Raw genomic sequence first — 26,614 nt, forward strand, 5'->3', positions numbered from 1 at the left:
GCACTCCAACGCATTTTTTTCCTGAATTTTTTTGTTCCCAGGAAATTCCTGAGAGATATTTGTTTTGCTCACCTTCACTTTAAAGTTATATGAAACGTACATGTACACTTCCGTACAATCAACACAACTCTAAACGTATGTACATTAAAAAAACCTAAAACAACGTGTTGAAAACTGAACAAGGTACATTTTCAATACAACGACAATACTCATGATTAATATTTGAAATCTTTGAAGGGGAACCGAAATGCAATTAATTTTTTTTCTGAAAACCATTGAGAATCATTAATCATGGTCGAATTTGAAGGGGAAAATTTTTGAATTTATTTTGCCAAACACAGTGTCGAAACTATAAGGGCACTCGGTAGAGCGCATACCTCCGCCCTGTAATGCCTGATCCTCGAGAACATATCTGGCCCAATACATTTTTGAAATATCATGCTACATATCGTTTTTGAGCCCAATCTCTCAATGGTGAAGAATCACTTTTAAAATTCTAGTCGTCTGATCTGGATCCGGATCTTCACCAAAGTCAAAGAAATTTGTCATGGTCACACACCCAACCTGTCCACCAAGTTTCATTCGAATCCGTCCAACTACTTTGTGAGATATCATGATATATATATATATATATATATATATATATATATATATATATATATATATATATATATATATATATATATATATATGCCTGGTGTTGGCGTAATGGTTAGGCCTAAGTCACATTTGGGATTTAATTGATTTAATGTCGCACGGTGATCTTAGGGCATCCCTGCGGCGGCCATAGAATTTTCAAGGCAAATGCAAGGTGCCCGCAAGGCAACCGCAGGGGGATGCAGGGGGGGCCCTAAGGCGAACAGACGGTAACGAGTGGGTATATATACTGGTTCTTTTTTTACTGAAATAAAAATATAACAGTTCGGAATATACCAGTATATATCACTGAATATACTATAACTATAATATATATATATATATATATATATATATATATATATATATATATATATATATATATAACTGAATATACCAGTTTGGAGTACAGGCAAACACCTATACTCCGATCTCTAGCGGTAGCGCACGGAGGACGCACAGTCGACGCAGACTGCCACGGAGGCCTACGTAGGACGCACGGCGGGCGTAGGGGAACCGTGCGTCGACCCTGCGTTGCCCGCAGGTAGTCACACAGACCACAAGGCTACCATACGGTGAACACAGGGACACCTTAGGACTACCGTACGGCAACCGTGGAAATAGTGCGGCCGCCGTAATTTTTTTGAGATTGGCAAAATTCATTTTTCATTGATAAGAGCCTACGGCAGCCGCACGAATAACGCAAGCCCACCGTACGCCCTACGTACGGTCGATGTGGAACACATCTACATCACAGCTTGGCTTGTCGAATTGCTCTGGCCAACGTAGAAATAAAAAAGTTATTACTCCGCGCTATAATTCCACGGCGACCCCTACGGCCTGTAAAAGATAGCCATACGGCGAAGGGCCACCCTGAGGCCACCTCATAAACTCTGCGGCCACTGCACGTTTCTGTCAATTCAGGGGGGGGGGGTACGGCCGCCGTATCCTAGCCGTAGAGCAAATGTGACTTAGGCTTTAGGGTGGTGGGCTTGGGATCCTCAGAGCCTGACTTCAAATCCCCGTGGCTGTTGAATACCAGATGGGGTTGACTCTGCCTGTCATCCTCCGAGGTCAGCAAAATGAGTGCCAGCTTGCTGGTATCGTGTGTCAGAGTGGCGACCCATCCAGGATTGTGTCCAATAGCCAAGGAGACTGCCGAGGCAGCACTAACACTCTGCACAGAGTATGGTCCCAATTGATAGGATGGATTTGCTATATATTAGTTTAGCTCTATCTCTCAATGGTGAAGAATCACTGAAAAAATTATCAGATCCGGATCTGGATCTTCATAAAAATCGAATCAATTCGTCTTTGTCACACACCGGTCCACAAAATTTCATCCGGATCCGTCCACATCTTTTTGAGATATCATGTACACAGACAAACAGACAGACAAACAGACAGAAAGGGGTGAAAACGTAACCTCTATCACCTTCGGTGGCAGAGGTAAAAAGGCCTGGAGTGTCGATTTTCGATTTTGCCAGCGACGTCACACATTGAACTCACCTTGATCCGAATGGTGGTTTTACATAGAAAAACAGTGCATGTCGATCTCGGATTCTGATCGTGATTCCACCGTCATTAGTAAATCTGAAGATTCTCAGTGTATTGAAACTGATCAGTAGGATTTTGAAGAAACTATTGGAGACAAAAGTAGTGATGGAACCTCTTTCGGGGGAATTGTGTAGCCGTATCATGTCGAGCCTTATGCGAGCGATTCAGAGAAAGAATGCGGAACTGAAGATGGATGTGTTAAAAATATCAAAATGCCAGTCACATGTTAACTACAGCTCGGTAAGTTTTGCTTTTCATTAATTTGATGGTTTACAAGGGAGGAATTTTGGAGTAATACATAAATCGGTTTATATATTACTCGAGCAGAAGTACCTATCATCGCCGAAAACACTCGGACACCACAGACTTTTGTGTCTGTTTCAGACTGTCCCCGAATGCCATTTGTGTCCGTGCCCTGTCCCACCATCGTGTCCATGAGATGTTGATGTCCTGCCACAGTGGAGGGGGGATTGGTGCGATGGTGGAGGGGTTGGGAGGGTGGAGTGGTGGTGGGTATTTTTGAAAGGGGATTGTGGGGGGATGGTTGAAGGAGGTACCCTGAAAGTTTTAGCATCCTCTGTCAAATCCTTTCAGAGGAGTAGGTAAGTGATGGATGATACATACATACTTTCTCTCCACTATAAATAGATGGTGGTTTATTTGATTTGTTAAAATTGGTGTTGATAATTATTTATAATGATTTTCAGGTGCTCTTGTGGTAACTGCTGGGCAATGGCAACAATTGTTTGATTCACTGCTCAAATTGTCCAGGTACATGAATGTGCTGGTAGCCAGGTGGAGATGATGTTACAGTTTCGAGTGACGGCTATTTCTTCTGCTTATTCATGGGTATGACATCCTCTCTGAAATCGTGCCACATAACGACAAGATCTAGCCATCTCTGTTGTTTCATAACGTGATCTGTAAAATGTTCCGAACACAAAACCAAACATTTTGAAGGCCTGATCCACACGCAGATATTTCAGACAAATCTCGCCCAATTTCTGGCAAACTTACGGTCTTTCGGAATTTGTGTAGCATGAAACGGTTTGTGTTATTTTACAAGCACAAAGGATGCATCGACTCAGCATATTTGTGGAAAATCGAAAATTATTTGCCGTTTGAGTTAAATCATACCGTGATGTAATCCAGAATCAGGACAAATGTGGCGGTCTACTTCCAGGTGTGATGTCACGGCTAACCTGCAGAAGGAGAAGAAGATTTCAACCTTGAATCCCAAATATCTCAAGCAAAGAGTCACATGTCTCCTTTAGGGGAAACCCTATGCCTGTGCAGCCACTCTGAGCAGCAGGAAAGTGCGCTGTAAAAAATGACTACACCTTCTCGAGCGAGGAATAACATCACCTTGCAAAGAGACATGATAATGCACCAAAGCAAGAAGCTGTAAAGGTGCTAACTGTCTCTGCACCATCAAAGACAGCATTCCAGAGACGAAAACTACAAACAGAAACCTGGAATGTTAAGGAAAAGGAGATAATCCTCCAGTACAGAATGTATTCCATACATGAGGCATGGGGAAGGAAAGGTGAGGGTGAGCAGTTCAGGGACCTGCTGAAAAAAAAAATGAAATTGGCCACTAGGGCGGAGAGAGTTCTCCTTGATAGATTTGAGAAGGTATTTTTTCAACAATTAAAAGATATCGAGGTAAAGACAGAATGGAAGGAATTACATCTCGGACAAGTCAACAAGTGGCAAGAGAGATTAGAGCGAGGGGAACTGAGTGCTTGCTTGAAGGTGAAGAAAGGGATGGCAGTGATTTGGCCAAGATGGCACAAGAAGAAGTTTTGACTTTGCAACGAGATGGGGACCCAAAACCCAACATCGAGCCAGTCCAAAGGTGGCAAAGAAATAGTGTGGCAAAAGGAGAGAACGAGGGTATCCCCCATGAAAGAGAGGCAAGACTAATTCAGAGACAAGGACGAGGTGACTCAGGCATAGACGAAAGGAAAAAGAGTGGAAAAGGCGGATGATGATTGGTGAAAAGACAAGGAAGAGCAGCAGAATGAGGGAGAGTAGGAGGGTGAAGAGGATGATGAGCAACAAAGGTTGGAAGAAGAGTTGGTGAACGAAAATAGAAGAGACAAAACTGATAAAACTAAGAGAGACCAAAACTCCATTGCATAGAAAACAACAAACGGACAAAAATCTTTGTGAAGCGGACCAACCATTCGATTAGAAAAATGATTTCAAAATCATCCACCTTGAAGGAAATCAATATCGTATGTTTTGCAACAGCACTATTCATTCAAGAAAAGGAACAGGCAAACAACACCAGAAGAGGAAAAAACACAGGCCCTACAAATAGAAACCAAATCCCACCATGGAAACAGAGATCAGAGACAAAAAGAGAGCAGCAGAGGAAGGAAGTAGGTCAGATACAACAGATCAGGAAAGGAAACAGAAACCCAAAACGAAAATTCAAAGAATAAAAAACAAATACAACAAGCTCAAATGAGCTAAGATCCTCGTCCTCTTAATGATGACGTCATAAAAACGAATATGACGTCATTGTGATGTGTCAGGTTTGCGATAAATTATCTGTGCTAATGCCCGGCTTGATTCCTGCAAACAAAATTCAAACAGCTTGCCTCGTTTCGGAGATAATGGTATAGGCGATTTCCATCAGCAGCGATATTATGACATCAACTTTTTTTTCTAGGAAGAATTTCCAAAATCGGAGATGGTTCCTGCCTGCGCGTGGGCTTTCTGCATATACATGGCAAGTTTCACGAAGATCCGATGAAAACTCTGGGTTGTGAAACAAAAAATGTCAAAAAATAGGAATGACGTCAGAAAAATTGACACGATGTCATAGTGATGTATCATATGTGCGGTAATTCATCACTGATAATTCCCTGTTCGATTCCCACAAACAGAATTCAAAAAGCTTGCCGAGTTTCGGAGATAATTTTTAGGTGATTTCCATTAGCGGAGATATTTTGACGTCATAACTTTTTTTCTCGGAGGAATTTTCAAAATCGGAGATGGTTACCGTCTGCGCAGGGTATACTTACATACATACGCCAAGTTTCAGGAAGTTTCGATGAAAACTGTAGGCTGTGAAACAAAAAAGTCCACAAGAAGAAGATGAAGAACAACAACGTGAGTAAGACTTACAGATCCTCCACGAGGATCTAAAAATGAAGAGAAAGACCTCGAGTGCTTGGATGCTGGAAATAAACTCAAAATAGAAATGACAGCAAGGAAGATAAAAAAAAAACTATGAGGAAGCAAACAACAGGACAAAACAAAACCACATGTTTGAGAGTAACCTGAAGAGATTCCACCATGAATTGAGGAAACAAAAGCAGGATGCGTCAACTCCCCCTGAAAAAGAAAAGCTAAAAAATTCTGGAAAGGAATTTTTGAAATTTGAATTTTTGAATTTTTGAAATCCTTTGAAAAGGAAAGGAAAGGAAAAAAGGAAGCAGAATGGATGCCAGGATCAAAATAATAAGCAACATCTAAATTCTAAAGGAAATGCCCCCAGTGATTAATCATGAAGAAAACAAAAAAAAAAATCGAAAACGACTTCAAAAAATGCCAAACTTTAAAAGTTCAGGCCCAGATGGAATTACAAACTTCTGGCTAAAGCAACTTGATGCTCTCCACAATCACTATGCCAGGACATTTAATGAACTGATCCAAGAGGAAAAGGCAGTGGATGAATGGTTTGTAGAAGGAAACACATTTCTCATGACAAAATCTGAAGAAACCCAACTTCCCCCAAAATACTGGTGAGTTATTGGTGGTGATTGGCCTTGACCTTCATGGTTAGCGCCGAAGGTCAAACATATTTGACCCCAAGGTCAAATTTTCAAGTTTTAGGAACCATATCGTGTATTACCTCAAATTGAACACCTCGATGAGTGCTTTCTAGATATGTCAAGCTTGAGACATTATGACATTATTTGGTGACGTTATGAGGCAAACACATATTTTTCATGGTTACTCTGTAGAACGATGTTCATCGGAATCTCTCGTAGGCAGATATTCCTCAAGGAGTCGCTCCTGGTGGATAGCAGCTCTGTTCACCTCAGTGTGACCTTAAAGAAGTCACACGTGGTCACCTTTTGGCAAGATACAGGTCACCCTGCGGGTGACATTGGTTTATTTTTATATTTATATATATTTTTAATGGTGATTACTCTTGGTTCACGAGTCAGTAAGTGACCACTATATTCGTTATGGGTGTGTGTCTGTCTGTCTGTCTGCCTGTCTGTCTGTCCCAAGCATCGCCCCATGGGTTTTGATCCGATCTTGATAAAATTAGGGTGCGAGGTTTATATCATGATCTAGTTGTGTTTTCCTGAGAATGGGCGTGGTGCGCCTATTATGGGCGGAGCCACGGCCAAAAAACATGTGTTTTTAAGGGGTAGCCAGTTTCAAGTTACGTCTTCTCCGAGGGGGTTTGTCGAATCTGGCAGGGGTTTCGGTATCTGATTAGCCCAATGGCACCTGCATAGCCCCACGGAGCTCGATTTTTCATTTTCGTCCCAAGGTCAAGGTCACAAGGTCACGAACTTAGAAAATGTTAAAAAATATCAATAAATTGGGCATCGAGCTCCTATGGTTTTCAACTGTTTCGAATGAAAGTTGGTATGCAAGTAGTGCTCTTCGAGTACTACAACTTTCATCATTTACGTTTTTCCCGATTCCCGCCAGTTTGCCCGTGGCGTCCCCTCGAAGGTCAAAAATAAAAAAAGGCGAACCGTGTACGTTGCTCGTGAACCATCGCCGTCTCCAGACTTTTTTTATTAGTATTTGTTCTGAAATATTTTGCACAAATCACAATGTTGTCAACTTCTTTCATTTCAGTATTTCCAATCATCCCTGCTCTTATTCATGCTGCTGCGAGGTCTGTCTACTACAATGACAAGTAAGTGAAACATTGGAACAAGAAAACATGACGAAAATGATTCGAAACAAAATTCCTTTTACACAGTTTGACAATGAATATAATTCTTGAATAATGAAAGCAAAGCAAATAATTATATCATACAACTTAAGTTTGAAGATAAGCTCATGTATCAGCCCTCATCAGGACCAGCAACATTCAATTCAATACCGTTTTTAAGAGTGGAAAAGCAATGTCATTCAATAATGCATGCAGAGTGACATAATCAGCAATCTCAGCGAACATTATGTAAATTTCACCAGTATTTTCAATATTGGAAACATACAATTTTAACCACCAATTCATATCTTGCAACCTAGTTTGATGTGTATGTATGTAATATATATATACACATATACAAAAAATGTCATTGTGTGGGTGTCAGAGTGTGCATCTCCTCAAGAACTCCTAAACCATGAAATCTCATGGCTTGAATCTTTTCATGCATACTAAGGGAAATTCAAGGGTGTGCGTGAGTGAAAATTGGGTGTTTGGGTTGATTAAAACACCCCTTGTGAAGATAATTATTGGCCATGTTTAATTATATTCTTCATCATGCGTATTATTGTCTCTCTCTCTCTCTCTCTCTCTCTCTCTCTCTCTCTCTCTCTCTCTCTCTCTCTCTCTTTCTCTCTCTCTCTCTCTCTCTCTCTCTCTCTCTCTCTCTCTCTCTCTCTCTCTCTCTCTCTCTCTCTCTCTCTCTCTCTCTCTCTCTCTCTCTCTCTCTCTCTCTCTCTCTCTCTCTCTCTCTCTCTCTCTCTCTCTCTCTCTCTCGCTCTCTCGCTCTCTCTCTGGTCTTAAGGCACATCCTAGGTTGCCTCGCTGGGATATGAAGCCACCACACTTTTGGCCTGCTCAGCCATGCCTTGACTTGGAACAGGCCGCAACGATTTCTTCACGATAATCTCTTTTTTTCACGACACTCACTCATATTATCGAATGCCTGATCATCATACCTATGAATCACTCAACACATTGCAATGCTTATAAAAGCCAGGAGATGCTAGTGTTTGTGGATTTATTTTATTTCCACACATGCCATAACCTTGAGAATCTCTTAAATTAAGCCAAATTAGAAAATTCATGCTCCAGAATTGAATTTAGCAGCAGTTTCTACTGTGAAAAAAAGTGTTCATTTGTCCAATTCGGACATATTTCATATTTTTGGCGTCTCCAGGAGGTGAGTGTTTACTATGACGGTTCGGTGATTGCTAATCACTTGCCAAGCGAGCCGATCCTTATCAGCCATTTCGTTGGAGTGCTTGCTCGAGTGCTTAAGCTACTCTACTTGGCGAGCACTTTTCAAACTGTTTGGGCTTTTTCAAAATAAAAGTGAAGGGTGATCGCAAAGACTGCAACAACTACCGAGGGGTGACGCTGCTCTCAGTGCCGGACAAGGTCTTTGCTCGGATAATTCTCGAGAGGATTCGCCACTATCTGCATGATCACCAGCGTCCAGAGCAATCAGGCTTTACACCAAAGAGGTCAATGATTGACCATATCCTTGCTCTTGGGGTCTTCACCGAATGCAGACGAGAGTTCCAGCAGGGGCTGCTTGCAGCCTATGTTGATCTCTGTAAAGCGTTCAATTCAGTGAATCACAATGCCCTCTGGAGGATTCTTGGTCTTTGTGGAGTGCCACCAAAATTGATCGATCTGATGTCTGGTTTATACTCTGGTACTGAGAGTGCTGTGAGATGTGGTGGTACCATCTCTGACTTATTTCCAGTTGTTACTGGAGTTCATCAGGGGTGTGTAATGGCCCCCACACTTTTCAGCACTTGTATGGACTGGATTCTGGGGAGAATGTCAGAGAGATCAAGATGAGATGCATCGTTTGGAAATGTCAGGATCTCTGACCTTGATTTCGCAGTTGATGCAGTCAACTTTCCGGACACTTTAGATATCCTTTTGAGTGCCCCGAGGTGCTGAATGAGGAGTCGGAGCCGCTCGGATTACGGGTTTCCTGGGTCAAAACTAAGATCCAGGCTTTCTATGACATCTTGGATGCTGCTGTCCTGTCTGTGCCTCTTTGTAGTGAGGATGTTGAGGTCACGGAGAGATTCACTTTTCTTGGCAATGATATTCATGTCTCTGCTGGCTGTGAGCTACAGGTCAACAGATGTCTGGATCAGGCCTGGGGAATCATGGATTCACTGGATCATGGGGTGTGGTGCTGTCGGTACCTGTGCGGGAGGACGAAAGTCCGAGTCTTCAGGTCCTTTGTGCTTCCAGTCTTGCTCTATGGATGTGTGACTTGGACTCTGACCAGGGATCTGAGATAGACGAAATTCCTTTGGTACCTGGTATGCAATGGGCCGACCATGTGCCTCATGATTGAAGCAGGTTGATCGGCATCTCAAGGAAATGGGAATGGGCCAGGCATCTGCCTGGGGGATGGCCAGACAGAAGCCCCTGGAGTACAGTTGGAAAGTGGACGCAGCGACGTGCTGCTCTGGCGCATGCTCCCATACCTGACCTGACTGTCTTACTTTCTTGTTTTTTGAGTTTATCGCCAAAACTACTTTGTGGCACCAGTCAAACCAGCAGTTATTGCCTGTCTTCCCAATACATGATAATTCTTCACAGTTCGTGCACCAGTGTATTGTCTTGAAATGTTTTGGAAAGTCCTTATCCTTTACCCTCGGGCTCCTTTGCTTAGCCACAAGGTACTTCTTCCTGCACACAACACAAGGATTATTGGTAGTTGCATGTGGAACCTTTTCTACATCATGGTGAGTATCCCGTTTCAGTCGTCGCTCATCATGAAACTCTGCTGAGCGTCAATTACCAAATGCTTCTCCCAGTAGATGTAACATCTACAAATTCCTGACACAGTTTCTCAATTAACAAATGGAAAGCGACTACTCTCTTGTTTGGTGGAGCATGGAGCTTTATGAAACCCATCAGTACATATGCAGTGTATGCAGCCCACATGAAGAATTTTATTACCAAGCATCTTGACCATTTATAGTGGTGGCGGTACTTCTACAATCTCGTAATTTGGTCATTAGTGAGGAACCATCAATAAGGAACTGGTTTCTTGTCATGACCTTTGGAAAACCAGGCATGCAAGTAAGCATCTCGTCCTTTGACTGCCATTACTGCTCGTACCTATCTTTATGTATCAACATTTCCATGGTGACTCATAGCCCCCAAAATGCCTTCAACTCTACCAAAGTAAGAGGCTTTTGTTGGAAAGATTTTGCTGCATAATTGTTTAGTTTGGCTACAATCACACATTCAGCTTGGCAATTCGTCTCTGTGAGAAGTGAATCCCAAAGAACATCATCCCAGAACAAGCCAAAATAGTCAAGTTGAGGACTTTACACATTTATTGCATTTGGTGAATTTTTTGGTATGGGGTGGTGGAGTCAGACCTTGGTCTATCCCTTCCACATCCTCTGCCACAACCACAACTTCGACATGTCATGCCCACCTACAGGACTGTCAGTTTCATCTTCCGTTTGAAAAATCATTCTCTGGCTCAAAATTACTCTCATTGCCATAATCATCAACATTACCATCATCATCAACATCATCATCATCTATACCTTCCTCATCTGAGCTCAACACCTCATTAACTGACATCACATTTTGGCTCATTTTGGAATGACTTTTAGCAAGAAACCTTCAAAAACTTTTATGAATCTTGTGCTACGACTTCTGCAGATCATACGCACTTCAGCGTGTACACAACGATGGGTTAACTGGCATGTGTATCAAAGCATGTGCATGGCAAAAACATCCCTCACACTCACACCTCGAATGAGACAATCATGGCACGCACGTCAGGACAGGATGGGAAGTGGTGGGAAAACCACCACATTGTGTGCACAGCACAAGCCTCACTCATACTTCCTCAGCAATTAGCGGTGACACAGACTGAAGCCGCTAATTGCTCAGGATGCTGCTTGTGATGTTTGTAAACTCAAGCATGCGGCGGCCGCTCGGGTAAATGGAGGTTTGAATCATGGCCAGTTTACCGACTGCTCAGGTTCAAAGGGTTAAATTACAAAATATTAATCCAAATATACTGTTATAGTTCCGCTAATATATTAATAATCGGTAGTTTTGGCAAGGAAAGAGGAACTTTTTTGTTGCTGCAGGTGAAGAGGCTTTTTTTTTCTGCTTTACACCTTTTTGTGTGATTTGCTTTCATTACAAAATATTAATATAAATACACTAATAAATATTAATAATATTAATAGTCGTTAGTTTCTCCAAGCGAAGACGTACATAGACAGCACACATGGATATGATACAAATGGGTACAAATGACTGTCCGTGGGGTGTTTCTCGCCCCTCACAATGCCTTCCCATTCCCTCCCCTCAGATTGGCTGCCCATTCCCTCCCCTCACATTGCCTTCCCATTCCCACCCCTCACTGCCTTCCCATTCCTGCCCCTCACACTGCCTTCCCATTCCATCCCCTCACACTGCCTCCCCATCCCTGTTTCTCACACTGCCTTCCAATTCCCTCCCCCCATACTGCTTTCCCATGCCATGACCTTGCACTACCTTGTGCTGCCTCCCCTCCCCTCACGCTTCCACCCCTCCCCTCCTGCTGCCTCCCCCCCCCTCGTGCTGCGTCCCCCTCCCCTTGCACTGCCTTCCCATCCTGCCCCCTCATACAGCTTTCCCATTCCATCGCCTCACACTGTTTTCCTCCCAAACCCCCTCCTCCACCATACAACTCTGCAGAGGTTGAGGAGAGGAAGGGGTGTCAAAGAATGTACGAATTGGCCAAATTAATGCTTGACTCACCAGATCATGGCGAGAAGAGAGCGGAGAAGTACACATGCTCGTTCTAAGCTGTCTTGCGGGGCTGTACATGTACAAATCAGATTATGAGTGAGCCGACCGGAGGGGTGCAAAGGTTGCTGCATGTGCGAGAATGCACGCATGCAGGCAGGCCTTTGCCAGGTAGATAGCGTGACTTTTAAATGCTCCAGCCTGGTTATATATAGAACCTGGTGGTTTAAAAGAAAATGTTGCTGTTTTGGCACTTTTTATTTCCCTTCCCTTCCCTTCCCACATATACATAGGTTTATTTGTAATTTTCCATGAGAAATGTCCATGAGAGGAAGAATTGAGTGTTCAGCCACAGTTCAGTGGGTTGTCCAGATAGCTCAGATGGCAGAGCACTGGTATGGTTCACCAGAGACCTGGGTTTGATTCCTGGTCTGGGCCTGTAATTTTCCCACATATGCATGTTTGTTTGCCTGTTCATTTATAATTATATGAGCAAATACAACCTGTTGCTATGCTGATGTGTGGCGATAACCTCTATCTGGATATGTGTGGAGACAACCACCATCTGGATATGTGGGGAGACAACCACCATCTGGGCATAACCACTGTCATGATACGTTCAGAGACAGAAAGAGAGAAAGAGAGGTGTTGGAGGATGCTGCACTGTATTAGGAGGGGGTGGAGTGAGGATGGGACAGAGAGAGGGGAATGGAAGTGGGCGGAGGGGAGTGAGCAGGAATATGTTATGCTTTATGAACCACAAACATACACACATAATCGTCATGTGACTGGTGGGAAAAATTTGGCTCTGTAATTGAGAAAACACGTTAATATGACGAATGGCTCGGAAATCGGGTGTTATCAAATGTATTTTGCTTTGAAACTCACAATGAGAAACCATATAACCTTTACAAAGCACTGCACCTACTCATAAAATCACCAATTGCTTTAGAAACGGTCAAGAAGACAAAGGAAAACGTGGTCGCTCGTACGCTGCTGAAGGCCCTGTCACACCTTGACGATTTAGCCAGCGTATGCCTGACGTACGCAAAATTTGGCTTAAACGCTGGCACACGTCGAATACGTTATGGGTAAGTTTGTATACGTTAAGAGCACGCTGGCATACGTCGCAGTACGCAGGCTTTTTTTTCGTAGTACGCTGGCATACGTCGTAGTACGCTGGCATACGTCATAGTACGCCGAGGTGTTAGACAAATTTTCCATGCTTGAAATTTTCCGACATATGCCAGCGTATAACTCACACATTCCACATACGCTGGCATAAGTTGTAAGCACGTTACACGATCGTTGACACACGTTACTTGTAAGTTGCTCACAAGTCGAAACACGTCGAGGTAATGGTTAGCGTAGCCGAAACTTATTTCTAACCTATGAGTAACGTGTTGTAGGCACGTTACGCGATCGTTGACACACGTCGACACACGTTACTTGTAAGTTACTCATAAGTCGAAACACGTCGAGGTAATGTTTAGCGTAGCCAAAACTTATTTCTAACCTATGAGTAACGTGTTGTAGGCACGTTACGCGATCGTTGACACACGTCGACACACGTTACTTGTAAGTTACTCATAAGTCGAAACACGTCGAGGTAATGTTTAGCGTAGCCGAAACTTATTTCTAACCTATGAGTAACGTGTTGTAGGCACGTTACGCGATCGTTGACACACGTCGACACACGTTACTTGTAAGTTACTCATAAGTCGAAACACGTCGAGGTAATGTTTAGTGTCAGTGTTCCAGACTCCATGGTTTTTTTTTTTGGTTTTTTTTTTCTTCGGCGTGACGGTGATGTTGACACTTCGATTTATAGTGCGGTTATAATATAATATAATTAATAGGCTGCCGCTCAATAATTTAAATCATAACCGCACTAGAAATGGAAGTGAAAGCATCACCGTCATGCTCAAGAAAAAAGTAAAAAATAATAAAATAAAAAAACCATGGAGTCTGGAACACTGACGGGTTCCTCCTGTGTGAGCCCCATTTTTATATACCAATCCCCCTAAACGTTGCCAATATGCCATTATACGGTAGCTGTAAGTTAGAAGCACATTCAGTAAATTATGTGGTCGTCCGGAAAGCGTCAATCAAATACGTCTACATACGTCAATGTGCGTTGGAGATACGTTACACATAGCTTCAAAGCACGTTACTCATAGGTTAAAAATTAAGTTTCGGGTATGCTAAACATTATGTCGACGTGTTTCGACTTATGAATAACTTACAAGTAACGTATGTTGACGTGTGTCAACGATCGCGTAGCGTGCCTACAACTTATGCCAGCGTATGCGGAACGTGTGTCATACGTCGAGTACGTCAAGAAATTTTTAACATGCTGAAAATTTCTCGACGTACGACGACGTATGCCAGAAAACTACGACGTAAACCAGCGTGCTCTTAACGTATACAAAACTTACCCATAACGTATTCGACGTGTGCCAGCTTGGTTCGGCAAATTTTTCATACATCGGCATACGCTGGCTAAAACGGCAAGGTGTGACAGCGGCTTCACACTTCGATGCCTAGTGCGGTTATGATTTGAATCGTCGAGCCGCAGCCTATGAATAGCCTACGCCACCTGATCGTCGGCGATACGCTGCCACACGCTATGCATAAGTTAGACTATCGTTGGGCATAGGATGTGAACGCCGACAACACGCTCAGCATTCGTTGGTATAAGTTATCTATATGTGATTAAAACGTTATGTGTACGTTACTAATACGTTATGCATACGTCCAACACGTTATTATATGCCCAAAACTTAAAAAACATCAATAGTTCAGCATACATCAGCGTTTTATATACATTTTGAGACCTTGCCATACGCTGGCGAAAACGTCAAGGTGTGACAGCCCCTTGAGGTTAAACATCAAAACCTCTAAGATACGGGATGAAACTTTGCCACCATGGCACCCATAACCAAGCATGCAGGCATACACACATATACCCGTGGAGAGTCCCTAAATTATAAATCCAAATATACCCATATATGTACCTCTACCTTGTAGCAACTACTGACTGTACATCCTGTTCTGGAAACAAATTGTACCACCGTCCACTCTGGGATGCTTGGCAAGCAGCGAAAGCATTCAAGCAAGCACTACAATTAAATGGTTGGCAAGCAATAGCTATGTCCAACTGTCCAAACTATGTCCAAATTAGACAAATTAACACTTTTTAGCAGTTGGAACTGCTACCAAGTTAAATTCTGGAGCTTAAATTTTGTAATTTGGCTTCGTTTAAGAGATTCTCGAGGTTATGACATCGGCGGAAATGAAGTAAAGCCACGAACGCTGGTGTCTCTGGGTGTTTATAAGCATTGCAATGTATCCTGTGATTTGTAGCAATCATGAACAGGCATTCGATATATAATTTGGGTGAGTAAAGTGAAAAAAAGCTATTGTTAAGAAATCGTTGCGGTCTGTTCCGAATCAAGGCATGGTTGAGCAGGCCAAAAAAAACATTGCGGCTTCAGACCCCAGCGATGTCACCCAGGAGATTCCTTAAGACCCCAGAGAACGAGGTGGCCAGTGATGCACCTGATAAAGGATATAATAAATAAGGCAATTAATCATCTTCAAAAGGGGTGTTTTAATTAACCCAAACACCCAATTTTCCCTCATGCACTTCCTTGGAGTTCCTTTAGTATGCATGCAAACTTTCAGGCTGCAAAGTTTCATGGCTTTGGACTTTGAAGTTATGGAGGAGAAACACACACACACTGACATTTATTAGCATATAGAGACTACTACACCCCATGTGGTGAATAATAGCGTCATGCAATTGCCCCCCCCCCATTGGGGGGAAGACCCTTTCATGGACAGTCCATCGCTGCTCCTCTGGTTGGCAGTGAGTGTCCCAGAAGCAGCGGGGGAATGAGAGTGGCATCTCTATATGTGGGAGAATTGTGTGCTTTGCCTGTGGGCTGATGAGATAGTTCAGATGGCAAAGCACTGTTGTGGTTCACCAGAGGACCTGGGTTTTATTCCTGGTTTGGGTGTAATTTTCCTAAATGTACATATGTATGTATGTATATACATAGATACATACATATACACACACACTGCATTCATGTGACATGTCTAACCCCACATATTAATAGCATAACAACACGTGTCTTTGCTTTTATTTACTGAGTAGTAACTTTGTGTTAACTGCTGAAAGCATGACAACAGTCTGATAGAAATGAGATAAATACAGCTGCTACTGGTAAAACATAAGCTTTGTTATACATTCATAAACTCCTTATTCATATTCTTTCTTCTAGATGCTGGATCAGTTCAGAAACCAACCTGCTTTACATCATTCACGGTCCAATTATCCTTGCTCTCATTGTAAGTCACAGAAATAAAGTGCCTTGCATTTTGTTTGCCATGATTTCTCATGGGATCTGATGATATTGTCATAAAATGATATCAAATATCATCAGATCTCATGAGAAATCTCACTGAACTCATCGATAAGAAATTGTTTCAGGAGTAGACGTCCAACAAGGTGCATTTCATGATGTTTAGTCATCACCAATCTCCTCATGAAAGCCCTAACATTCACAATAGTGATAGGTTTTCAAGCACTCATCATAAATTCGTATTCATATCTTTCTGCCACACCTCCCTTGTCTTTATCGCCAGGTAAATCTATTTTTTTTGCTAAATATCGTCCGTGTGTTGGTGACAAAGCTGAAGGATACTCACCATGCCGAGTCCCACATGTACATGAAAGCAGTTCGTGCGACACTCATTCTTGTGCCCTTGCTGGGCATTCAGTTTGTGTTGGTACCCTGGACACCTGAAAACCCCACAGCTGCCAGAGTCTATGAATACATAATGCACATCCTCACAAACTATCAGGTGAGGTAACAAAAAGCTCTGCCATGCATAATTTGCTCTGATTTTTTAGACATTGTGAACTATGGCTTCATTGACTGTGTGTGGGGAATTGAGAACAAGTGATTTCACTTCTACTTTTGCCTGTCAGAAATGTCTGCACAGGCTAAACATGCTGTATTTATGTACCGGCTGATGTTGAGGATTACATCTGAAGGGATCTCAATCATGAGTGCAAAAGGAGCATTGGAGTTTGAGCATTTTTTGGATCGGGAATTACAATGAAACCTTGACACAGGAAAAGGTCACTTAACCAACCATTTCTGTGCCACTTCCATTTTGCAAGAAATATCAATTTGCTTCACTTAATGTGATACTAGAATTACTTCTGTTTTTAACGTACAACCTCTACAACGCAATTAAATCACCAACTGCACCTAATGTACATATCTCATATCTATTTGGCATGTTTCTATGAAACCATCCCAAAAGCTTAATTTCAAATACAAATCCATAAGTTGTTTCACAATGCATTACATTGGAGATGTAAAAGCTGTTTTTTTGTCCTCGCAAGATAGTTGGTTTCACCATGCAACAATCATGCTGACAATGCATCTTAACTTACTGTTTTTAGTGAAATGCACTGGGGATCAAACCAAAGATCATGAAACAGCTGAGTTAGCTACAAAATTGAGCAGAGGCCACCTAATATTGTACATGGTCAATGGAAGAAATTATTACCATTGGATCCTTCCTCCTTTGATACACCTCCCCCCCCACCCCATATTTCATTGGCTTTCTCAATCACTTCCCCGAACCTCTGCTCCAGCGCATCCCAGCACATATTCATTCGGCACCTTCCCCTTATCCTGGCTATATAAAAGGAAAGTTGTTTCTAATAATGTTTATGAAAACTTTAAAATATATATTATAATCCAGCTTTGAGTGAGATCTACATTGATTATGACCACCATACACAGGATAGAAACCAGCAAAACAATCATGAAAGTTCGTTGAAAATGTTGCACAAATGGCACATAGTGTACGTATGCGATTCATATCAATTTGGAAGATAATTACTTGATAGGAGCCCCATGTTCTAGGTCAACTTAAATCCAATTTCGTAAAACAGCCAAATTGGATAGTTAATACCCCTGATAACATGTGCTTCAGACGCATGATACTTTTAAAATTGCTCACTTTTTGTGTGCAGGGACTCTTGGTGGCAACTATGTTCTGCTTCTTCAATGGAGAGGTAAGAGAACGTTATATCTTTTTCTGCAATCACATCTTTTATTTTGATTGTACGTCTCACCAAAGAACATTAGGCTTGACTGCAAATAGTTGTGAAGATGGTGGGGCAGGGGGAGAGGGGATTAGTGGAGATAGAAAAGTTTAAGAGTGAGCATGGAAGATAATATTAGCAGATGACAACATACCACCTTCATGATGCACTCGATGGAAGAGCAGGATTAGACTGACATATAATAATGTCATCATATTAGTCTTTCAACCCCATTAAAAATAATTTATTTCATTCATTCAACTTGGAATATCTCAATAGCACGAAGTTTGATCCTTTGTTTCCCGGTTCAGACATGGGAAGAAATGTCAGTTTGGTTAAATATCATGGGCTGACATCTCCAATAAATATATCCTGGCAGTTGTTAGGGTGACAAAAAATATGGAAGGTGATGGTGAATTGGTGAGTTGAAGCAAAAAGCCAAAGATAATCCCATTTTTACTGACATAATATGCATTGCCTTAAATGGCTCTTGATTATGAAAGGGTTCTACCAATGAGGATACTGATCCCTTGTACTGAGACTTCAGACAATGCTAAGATCAAGGATGTTGTCCATAGATGACCTTCCTTGCCAGGCCTCTTAAGATTTGAGGCAATGAAGTGATAATTTTTTCTCAATGATGAAATTGCGCGAGTGGATTATGACACATTTGGAAATGCATCGCCTTTGTGCTGATGCATTCCAAAAACTGAAGTTTCAAATTGATTTTGCAAAGTTTTCAGTATAATGTATTGTTTTCGTCGTGGAAGTTCATTTGTAGAATTAAAAAAAAACCTGCAGAGAAAATCGTTCAGTAAAGGGAAGGCCGCAGGGTGCTCAATGCCAGACATAAGACCAGAACCATCTCCCTCGACATATCACGTGCTTTTGATACCGACTGGCACCCCACCATGCTCACCAAACTCTCTTTCTGGAGTATCCAAGGCAATCTCCACTCATGGCTCGCAGACTTCCTCTCCTGTCACAGCCAACATGTGGCCCTTAATGAAGTTCTCTCATCCCCTCTTCCTGTCCAGGCTGGAGTTCCTCAAGGTAGCGTTCTGGGCCCTGTTCTTTTTCTGGTTTTCATCAATTATCTCTCCGACTCTCTGGAAAATCGTCTTTATCTGTTTGCTGATGACTCCACCCTCTGCCGTACCATCTGTCATCCCTCAGACCGGCAGGCAGCAGGTTCTTCATTCACTGCAGATCTGGATAAAATCACAAGCTGGTCCAACATGTGGAACATGTCTTTCAATCCGGACAAATCTCACACTCTCACTATATCTCTCCGAAATGACCATCTGGAACCCTCCTCCCCCCCCCCCAATCTACTTTCTCAACAATCCTCTGGAAGAAGTCCTTTCATTCAAACTTTTGGGTCTCACTATCTGCCATGATCTTTCCTGGGAAAGCCACATCTCCAAGCTGGCCTCCAAAATCAGTCGCCGATTGGGCAACTTCCGTCGTGCAAGGTCCTTCCTTGGCACACCTGAGCTGCAGATCATGTACAATGCTTTCATATGCAGCCTGATGGAGTACTGCTCTCCCCTCTGGGTGGTGTTCCTGCCTCGCACCTTGCTCGACCTCACACTGTGGAAAACAAGGCTTTTCGGATCATTGGTATCTCTCGCAATGAGGCTGTCTTTGGGTCTCTCACCGGAGGCAGGTCAGTGGTCATTCTGTCATTGACCATCTCCTCTCTGGCCTTGCCCTCCCTGCTCCGTCTGTGAGCTGTCCCCCCCCCCCCCAATATTTACACAGGGCACTCAAGATGCACCAAAAAACCCTTTCTGGTGAAACTGCCAAAATAAAGAATTACTTCTCACCTTCACTCTTTCATTCCTCTTTTTCCCCACCTCTGGAACAAACTTCCACATTCTCTTCAATCCCACTCCTCCCTCCATGTCTACAGCTGTTCACCACCATCTCATATTTTCCCCCCATCCAAAACCATTATCTTTTCTACTCCCATTAATCCATCCCAAACTCACCTCCTTCAAATTCCCTGCTTTCCTTCCTGAAAGTCCCTGTCGTGTCCATCTTGTTTACCCACATGTACCCCACCCCATCCCTCTCTCTTCCACGGATCTCAGAATGTCTCTGTTCCCCACTGGTTTGTGCTTCCCTCTCCCGCCCCTCTTGTCTCTTGCTCTCTTTGTTATACATTCTGTGTGTTAGCTCTTATACGAGCATCGACATTGTATACAAAAAAACAACAGGAAATAATGACAGTTTGAAGAATATTCTTTTGGCTATCTCTGGAAAAAAAATGGTGACACACAAACAGACATCTGCTTTATAGTGTGGATATATGACTTTTATTGATAAGTTTATCCATATGGCTCCCCCTTACTTATACCTCCTCCCAACCTCCTTTACATTGTCTTCTTACTGTGTCCCAATTCCATAACTCTGCTTTACCTCTCCAACCCCACCCTATCCTACTTATTACCTCTGCGAAGGTGGGCGGAGGTTTTTTTTTCACCCGTTTGTTTATTGGCCCGTCAGTCTGTGAGCAGGATATCTCAAAACTTTATGGACGGATTTGACAAGAATTGGTGGACAGATTGTGTGTGTGTGTGTGACAGGACAAATTGATTAGATCGATATTGGTGAAGATCACGATCCGGATTGGAGAATATTTTTTGAGTGATTCTGCACCACTGAGAGATAGGACCAAAACCAATATCTAGCTCGATGTCTCAAAAAGTTGTGAATGGGCTCCAACAAAACTTGGTGCATAAGTTGGGTAGGTGACAAAAACTAGCCGATTCGATGCAAATCTGGTCTTTTAGTGGGACACAAAGCGTTCAATGTTCAGCCTTGGTGGAGGTATGCGCTCTAATGAGTGCTGTTCTAGTTTGTCCCCTTTGAGTTTTTGCAAATTACAGCTCTACCATCATGCAAACCTTTTCTCAGTTTATTAATTCCATGGATTTTTGCACCTGTGATATGTAATGGCCCCTGATTAAATGGATCGTAAGAAGTGGATATGACGCAAGTTCTGTGTTTTGATCTATCAGGTTTGTCTTGTGGAATTTGTTCTCACCATGCAGTGCTTCCCAACCTTCTCTTCCCCCTTCCCCAAAGCACCAGAAAACAATGAAAGTTATCCATATGCACCATTTAATCAAAATATATACAAGGTTTTTGTGAAAAGGTTCAGTGTCTTCAACATTTCATTTGCTAAATGTAAATTTTCAACATTTCTACCTGTAAATGAACGATACATTTCAACATTTTTTTTCAGGTCCAAACTGTCCTGAAACGTCACTGGATCCAGTACAAGTTTCGTTTCAGCCGCTTGCGCCGTGACCATTATTCAATGCGCTCCAGCTCTTACTCAGCATCCTACTCTGATGGGACATCATATCCTTTTGGCAAGGACTGTAATGGAGAGGTGCGCAGTTGCAAGCGCGTCAGCGTCAGTGAGCTCATCGCACTGCGATGTGAGGCAGATGGCTGACACAGAGTCCGGCATTGAAGCATCAGTTGAGAAAGGCCAAAACCAACGATAACATCAATATATTCTTCACACCTTCCCATCTCTGCCCATTCAGTCTGTTTCTTTGTGTCCCACAGGACTGTATTGCCTGCCAGAAATACTTTCAAGCTGCCAGTGCCAGACTCTTAAGACATATTCCTGGGAGATAAACCAGCTGATCGATTTTCATGCTTTAATATCTTTATTTATCAATGCACAATAACATTGACGTTGACAAATTGAGCCAAGCAATTTTAAACATTCACAATATCTGTCTTATTATCACTGCCACCGAAGGTGAAGGAGGTTATGTTTCCACCCCTTTCTGTCTGTTTGTTAATTTCCGGAATCCTTCGGATTTCAGCAATTATGTTGGTCGGTTGTGTGTCATTCTGTGTGTCTGTCAGTCTGTCTGTTTGTTTGTGTGTTAGTTTACCCTCGAGCAGCCACACCGTTTCAGTGATCATGACCAAACTCGGTACAGACTTCGGCCATGGTCCAAATTAGACACTTGTCGTTTTTGGAGAATCTAGGTCAAAGGTCAAGGTCAAGGTCAAGGTCAAGGTCACCGGAAAACCAAAATTCTTATTTTCGCAATAACGTCCACTAAAATGGTCGTATCGACTTCAAACCAAATCCAAAATGTGCATCGTCCAGTTCTGCATTCTAACCATATGTCTCATTGGGGTGTCACACCAACACCCTTCTTAGCGGTCGGGGGTCAGGGGGGTCTGGTCAAAAATTTCAAATTGCAATAAAAACGCCATTTCAAGTCCGATTGACTTCCAAGTTATGATCATGACCAAACTAACGGCTATAACTCATTAAACAGTAGCACTATCGACTTATAAGAACCAAATTGATTTCCAGGTTTTTGTTTTTTCAGAGATCATGGAGATATGACAAAGTTATTCTGGCAATTCCTTGCTCAACGAGCAATTTCATTTTTTGTTTGTTTGTGTGCAGGATATCTCAAAAAGTTGGGGATGGATCCAGATGAAATTTTGTGGGCAGGTTGTTTGTGTGTGTGACAAGGACAAATTGATTACATTTTGGTGAAAGTCTGGATCCAGATCCGACGACAAAATTTTTTTTAGTGATTCTTCACCATTGAGAGATAGGGCAAAAAATGATATATAGCACGATATCTCAAAAAGTTGTGGACGGATTCGGACGAAACTTGGTGGACAGGTTGGGTGTGTCACAAGGCCGAATTGCTTCGATTTTGGTGAAAATCCGAATCCGGATCTGGATACGAGAATTATTTAATTTTCAAAGTGATTCTTCACCTCTGAGAGATAGAGCCAAAAACGATATCGTACGGTATGGCATGATATTTCAAAAATGTATTGGGCCTGATAGGTTCCCGTGGATCAGGCATTGCATGGCGGAGGTATGCGCTCCACCGAGTGCCCTTCTCGTTCCAAGGTATGAAATTGTGACATTGATTTAATATCACTGCAATGCATGTGACGTATCTCTCCTAATAATCCTCGGTTAGTTTAAAGGATTATTTTCTGAATACCTGTCAGAGCATAGTTTGAAACAGCCACGATGCACAGAGTGAATCTTTGAGGCCAGTCAATGTTAAAGTTTATGAGCATTTTTAGAAACTATTCAAGGTTTGATTTTATCAAGAAATAAAACAATGTATGATGTATTTAACTAACCGCATCATTCTCACCATAAAGATATATATTGTATCAGCATTTTGTTTATTAGAATGTGTTTGATGCTTCTCGTGTTAGTTAAGGCACAGAACTGAACAATTATAGCAATACTTGGAATCCCCAGAGGTTTTATCCACACCTGTGTTTATCAGTTTTCATTTTGAGTGGAAGACACATCATATCGTTATGAATCTCTGCAGTGGGACGGGCACAGCGATGTCCAACTTTTGTGCTGCTTTGTTTAAAGCAGAATGTCAGACTGAATCAACAACTAATTATATACAGTACTGCATAACTACACAGTCAAGGCATTACTTTACTTTCTGGAAGTATTTACTTCCATTAGTGAGATGGAGTAAGAACTGAAACTTACATTGATGTTTGATCGTGCTCAAACATGAACGAATTAAAATGTTTCACTCTGTATTCATTATATTTGTACTAATGTACAAAATATGGAATGATCTGAGTAGTTGTGTTGGAATACTTAGTATTTTAACTTTCCATTAAAGTGTCGAGTCTGGTGTACATTAAATTGCTTCGGAGTTCTTTTTCGTCTTGTGTATGGCAGCTCGGCTGCCGGGTAGCTATCGTTTTGTTGAGGCGCGACTATGCCGCTGATGCTGTGCCCCTATACCAGTACACTGGTACTCATTTCGCTGACATCGGAAGGATGACAAACTGAGTCAACCCCACCTGGTGTTAATACAGTGGCCAACGGAGCTCTAACTCAGGACTCAAAGATCCTAATCCAGCCACTCAAACCACAAAGCCAACACCAGGCTTCTTAGCAGTTCAATGGAACAGAATGGTGGAACCGGCTCCCTGTGTCAGTTGTATCATGTCCCTTTATCAAATCTTTCAAGACTGCTGCCCTCTCTGTCCCTCACTCGAATCTCTCAAGACTGCCTCATTACTTCGAGCTTTCCAATAGCACCCCCTGTTCTCTTTGACCCTCGCTGATCCCCTCACTCCCCCACCCATACCTTTCAGCCAATGTATTTGTCTCTCTGTCCCTTATGATTCTCTGTCAGTTTGTGAACCTGCCCTTCATTCCAATTCTTAGTTCTGCCTGCACTTAGATTTCTGTCTGCAAAATATAAGTGTATAAATGTGTGTTGTCACATTCCTATAATGAATTGAACAAGCATTCTGATGAGCAAAATCTCTTGCTGTTTTTCGGCAAAATAAAACCTGTTGATTATTGTTATTTTTCTTGAAAAAAAAAAAGATTTCTTGACAAACTTCTGAAAAACACATTTCTCTAAAACTAGATCAAAATATTAAAAACTTAATTTACAACAGCAATATCTTGCCCCATGCACTTGGCACCAGGCTCTTATTGTGGATGGAGGTTGGCGCCAAGTACATGACGCAAGAGATCGCGGCCTGCAGTGAACTTCAGGTAGAACTGAGGAACAAGTTACTGGAGATAATGGAAAGGATATAGTACCCTCAATGTTGAAGTCATCAAGAAAGAGCCACCCTGGATAAGCAGACAAATAAGACGAGTGATCAAAAGGAAACTAGACTTACCCAAAAGTAAGATGACGAATATTGAATAAGCTATGGTTCGGAAAAGAGATTACAAGAGGACATGAAGTACTAAATTAGGAGTGCCAACAAGAACCGCATGAAGGAAGTGGTCGGTGAAGATTTCAGTTATCCCCAAGAGATCCTGAGCCTTTGTGAGTACCAATGTAGTCATTCGACTATTAAATAATCTGAAAGCAGATAAAGATTCGATACAGCCATCTTCTTTACAATAGCAGCTGACAAACTCGCCCCATCACTGTCAACCCCTTTTCCAGCTGTTTCTTGATATCAAGGTGAATTGCCAGAAGACTGGAAAAAGCATTGATTTTTCCTATCTTCAAGAAGGGAGATAAATTACTGGCTGCAACCCACTGCCCTGTGACACTGACTTCAATTACATGCAAGAAAGCGGAGCATATAGTCTATAGTAGCATCATTAAGCACTATGAAGAGTATGACATTCTCCGTGATCACCAACACGGTTTCCAATGGAAATGGTGTTGCAAGACATAGCTAATCATGATTATCCACGAGGTCGCTCACAATTTAGCCAGAGGAGACCAAGTTGACACAATCCTAATGGATTTTTAGCAAGGCTTTAGAAAGTACCCTACTCCCTCTTATTGCGTAAATTATACCACCATAGAGTACGAAAAGACACACTCACGTCGATCTTTTCTCGAAAATCAAATGCAGGAGGTCTTACTGGAAGGCGTACACTCTCCCCAGCTTGATGTAGTGTCAGGAGACCCCATGGTACATTGCTTGGATCTCTGTTCTTTCTCACCTTCATAAATGACCTCCCAGAGTGTTCGTCCCTCACACATGAAGACTTTTGCAGATGAATATCTCCTCTTCAAGATAATATCGGACAAGGAGAACCAAGATGACTTGTCATTGCTTGAGCAATGGGAGAAAAGATGGTACATACAAGTTAACCCGTCAAATGCACTGCTATTAGGATCACGCCGAGCATGTCGAAGCAGACTCACCGAATGGAATACTCCCTGCTCAACTAGACCCTTTAGAACACTGAAAACCGTAAATACCTTGGTGTCACTGTCACAGATAACCTGACATCGTCGAAACATGTTGACATAGTCACCGGTCAACAGAGCTAGATTTTCTGATAAGAAGGAATTTAGGTCACTGCAGTCCTGCCTATAATTACATGATCAGATCTGTATAAGAATATGTATCAGCAGCATGGGGTCCATATCTCCATAAGGATACACAGCAACTAGAACAAGTTCAGAGAAGGGCCACTGGATTCGGCTGTGGTAACTATCATGATAAGACACCAGGATGTGTGGAGAAAATACAGTGTCTGAATGACCTCAGATGGAGAAGATTGGTGGACAGGAAGGCCAAATGCTTAACTTTTTGAACCCTGAGCTCGTTGGACTTTTGGCTTCCTCACCCTGTGCTCCCTGGAGAAAAATCCGACCGCTCAGGTATTTGAAATTTTGAATAGCTGCCGCTAAACCAGCCGCTCAGGTACATGGAGGTTTGAATAGCTGCTGGTAAACCAGCTGCTTGGGTACATGGAAGTTTGAATAGTCACTGGTAAACCAGCTGCTCAGGTACATGGAGGTTTGAATAGTCACTGGTAAACCGGCTGCTCAGGTACATGAAGGTTTGAATAGCTGCTGGTAAACCAGCTGCTTGGGTACATGGAAGTTTGAATAGTCACTGGTAAACCAGCTGCTCAGGTACATGGAGGTTTGAATAGTCACTGGTAAACCAGCTGCTCAGGTACATGGAAGTTTGAATAGTCACTGGTAAACCAGCTGCTCAGGTACATGAAGGTTTGAATAGCTGCTGGTAAACCAGCTGCTTGGGTACATGGAAGTTTGAATAGTCACTGGTAAACCAGCTGCTCAGGTACATGGAAGTTTGAATAGTCACTGGTAAACCAGCTG

General features: G+C 42.4%; 1 protein-coding gene across 1 annotated transcript in view; it reads left to right on the forward strand.

Annotated features, from left to right (window-relative positions):
• LOC147029603 (calcitonin gene-related peptide type 1 receptor-like) overlaps positions 1 to 23,691 on the forward strand; it is a 378,533-nt gene extending 354,842 nt beyond the window's left edge. Inside the window, exons 10-14 of the mRNA XM_085872782.1 lie at positions 7,033 to 7,093; positions 16,156 to 16,222; positions 16,520 to 16,738; positions 17,928 to 17,969; positions 21,253 to 23,691. Of these exons, the coding sequence (XP_085728908.1) occupies positions 7,033 to 7,093; positions 16,156 to 16,222; positions 16,520 to 16,738; positions 17,928 to 17,969; positions 21,253 to 21,468 (605 nt within the window). The 3' untranslated portion in view covers positions 21,469 to 23,691. The remainder of the gene's footprint in view (positions 1 to 7,032; positions 7,094 to 16,155; positions 16,223 to 16,519; positions 16,739 to 17,927; positions 17,970 to 21,252) is intronic.
• The last annotated feature ends 2,923 nt before the right edge of the window (positions 23,692 to 26,614 follow it).

The sequence above is a fragment of the Eptatretus burgeri genome, chromosome 3 (genome assembly GCF_056783735.1).
Source record: "Eptatretus burgeri isolate ZD-2024b chromosome 3, Ebu_testis_v1, whole genome shotgun sequence".
Classification (NCBI taxonomy): domain Eukaryota; kingdom Metazoa; phylum Chordata; class Myxini; order Myxiniformes; family Myxinidae; genus Eptatretus; species Eptatretus burgeri.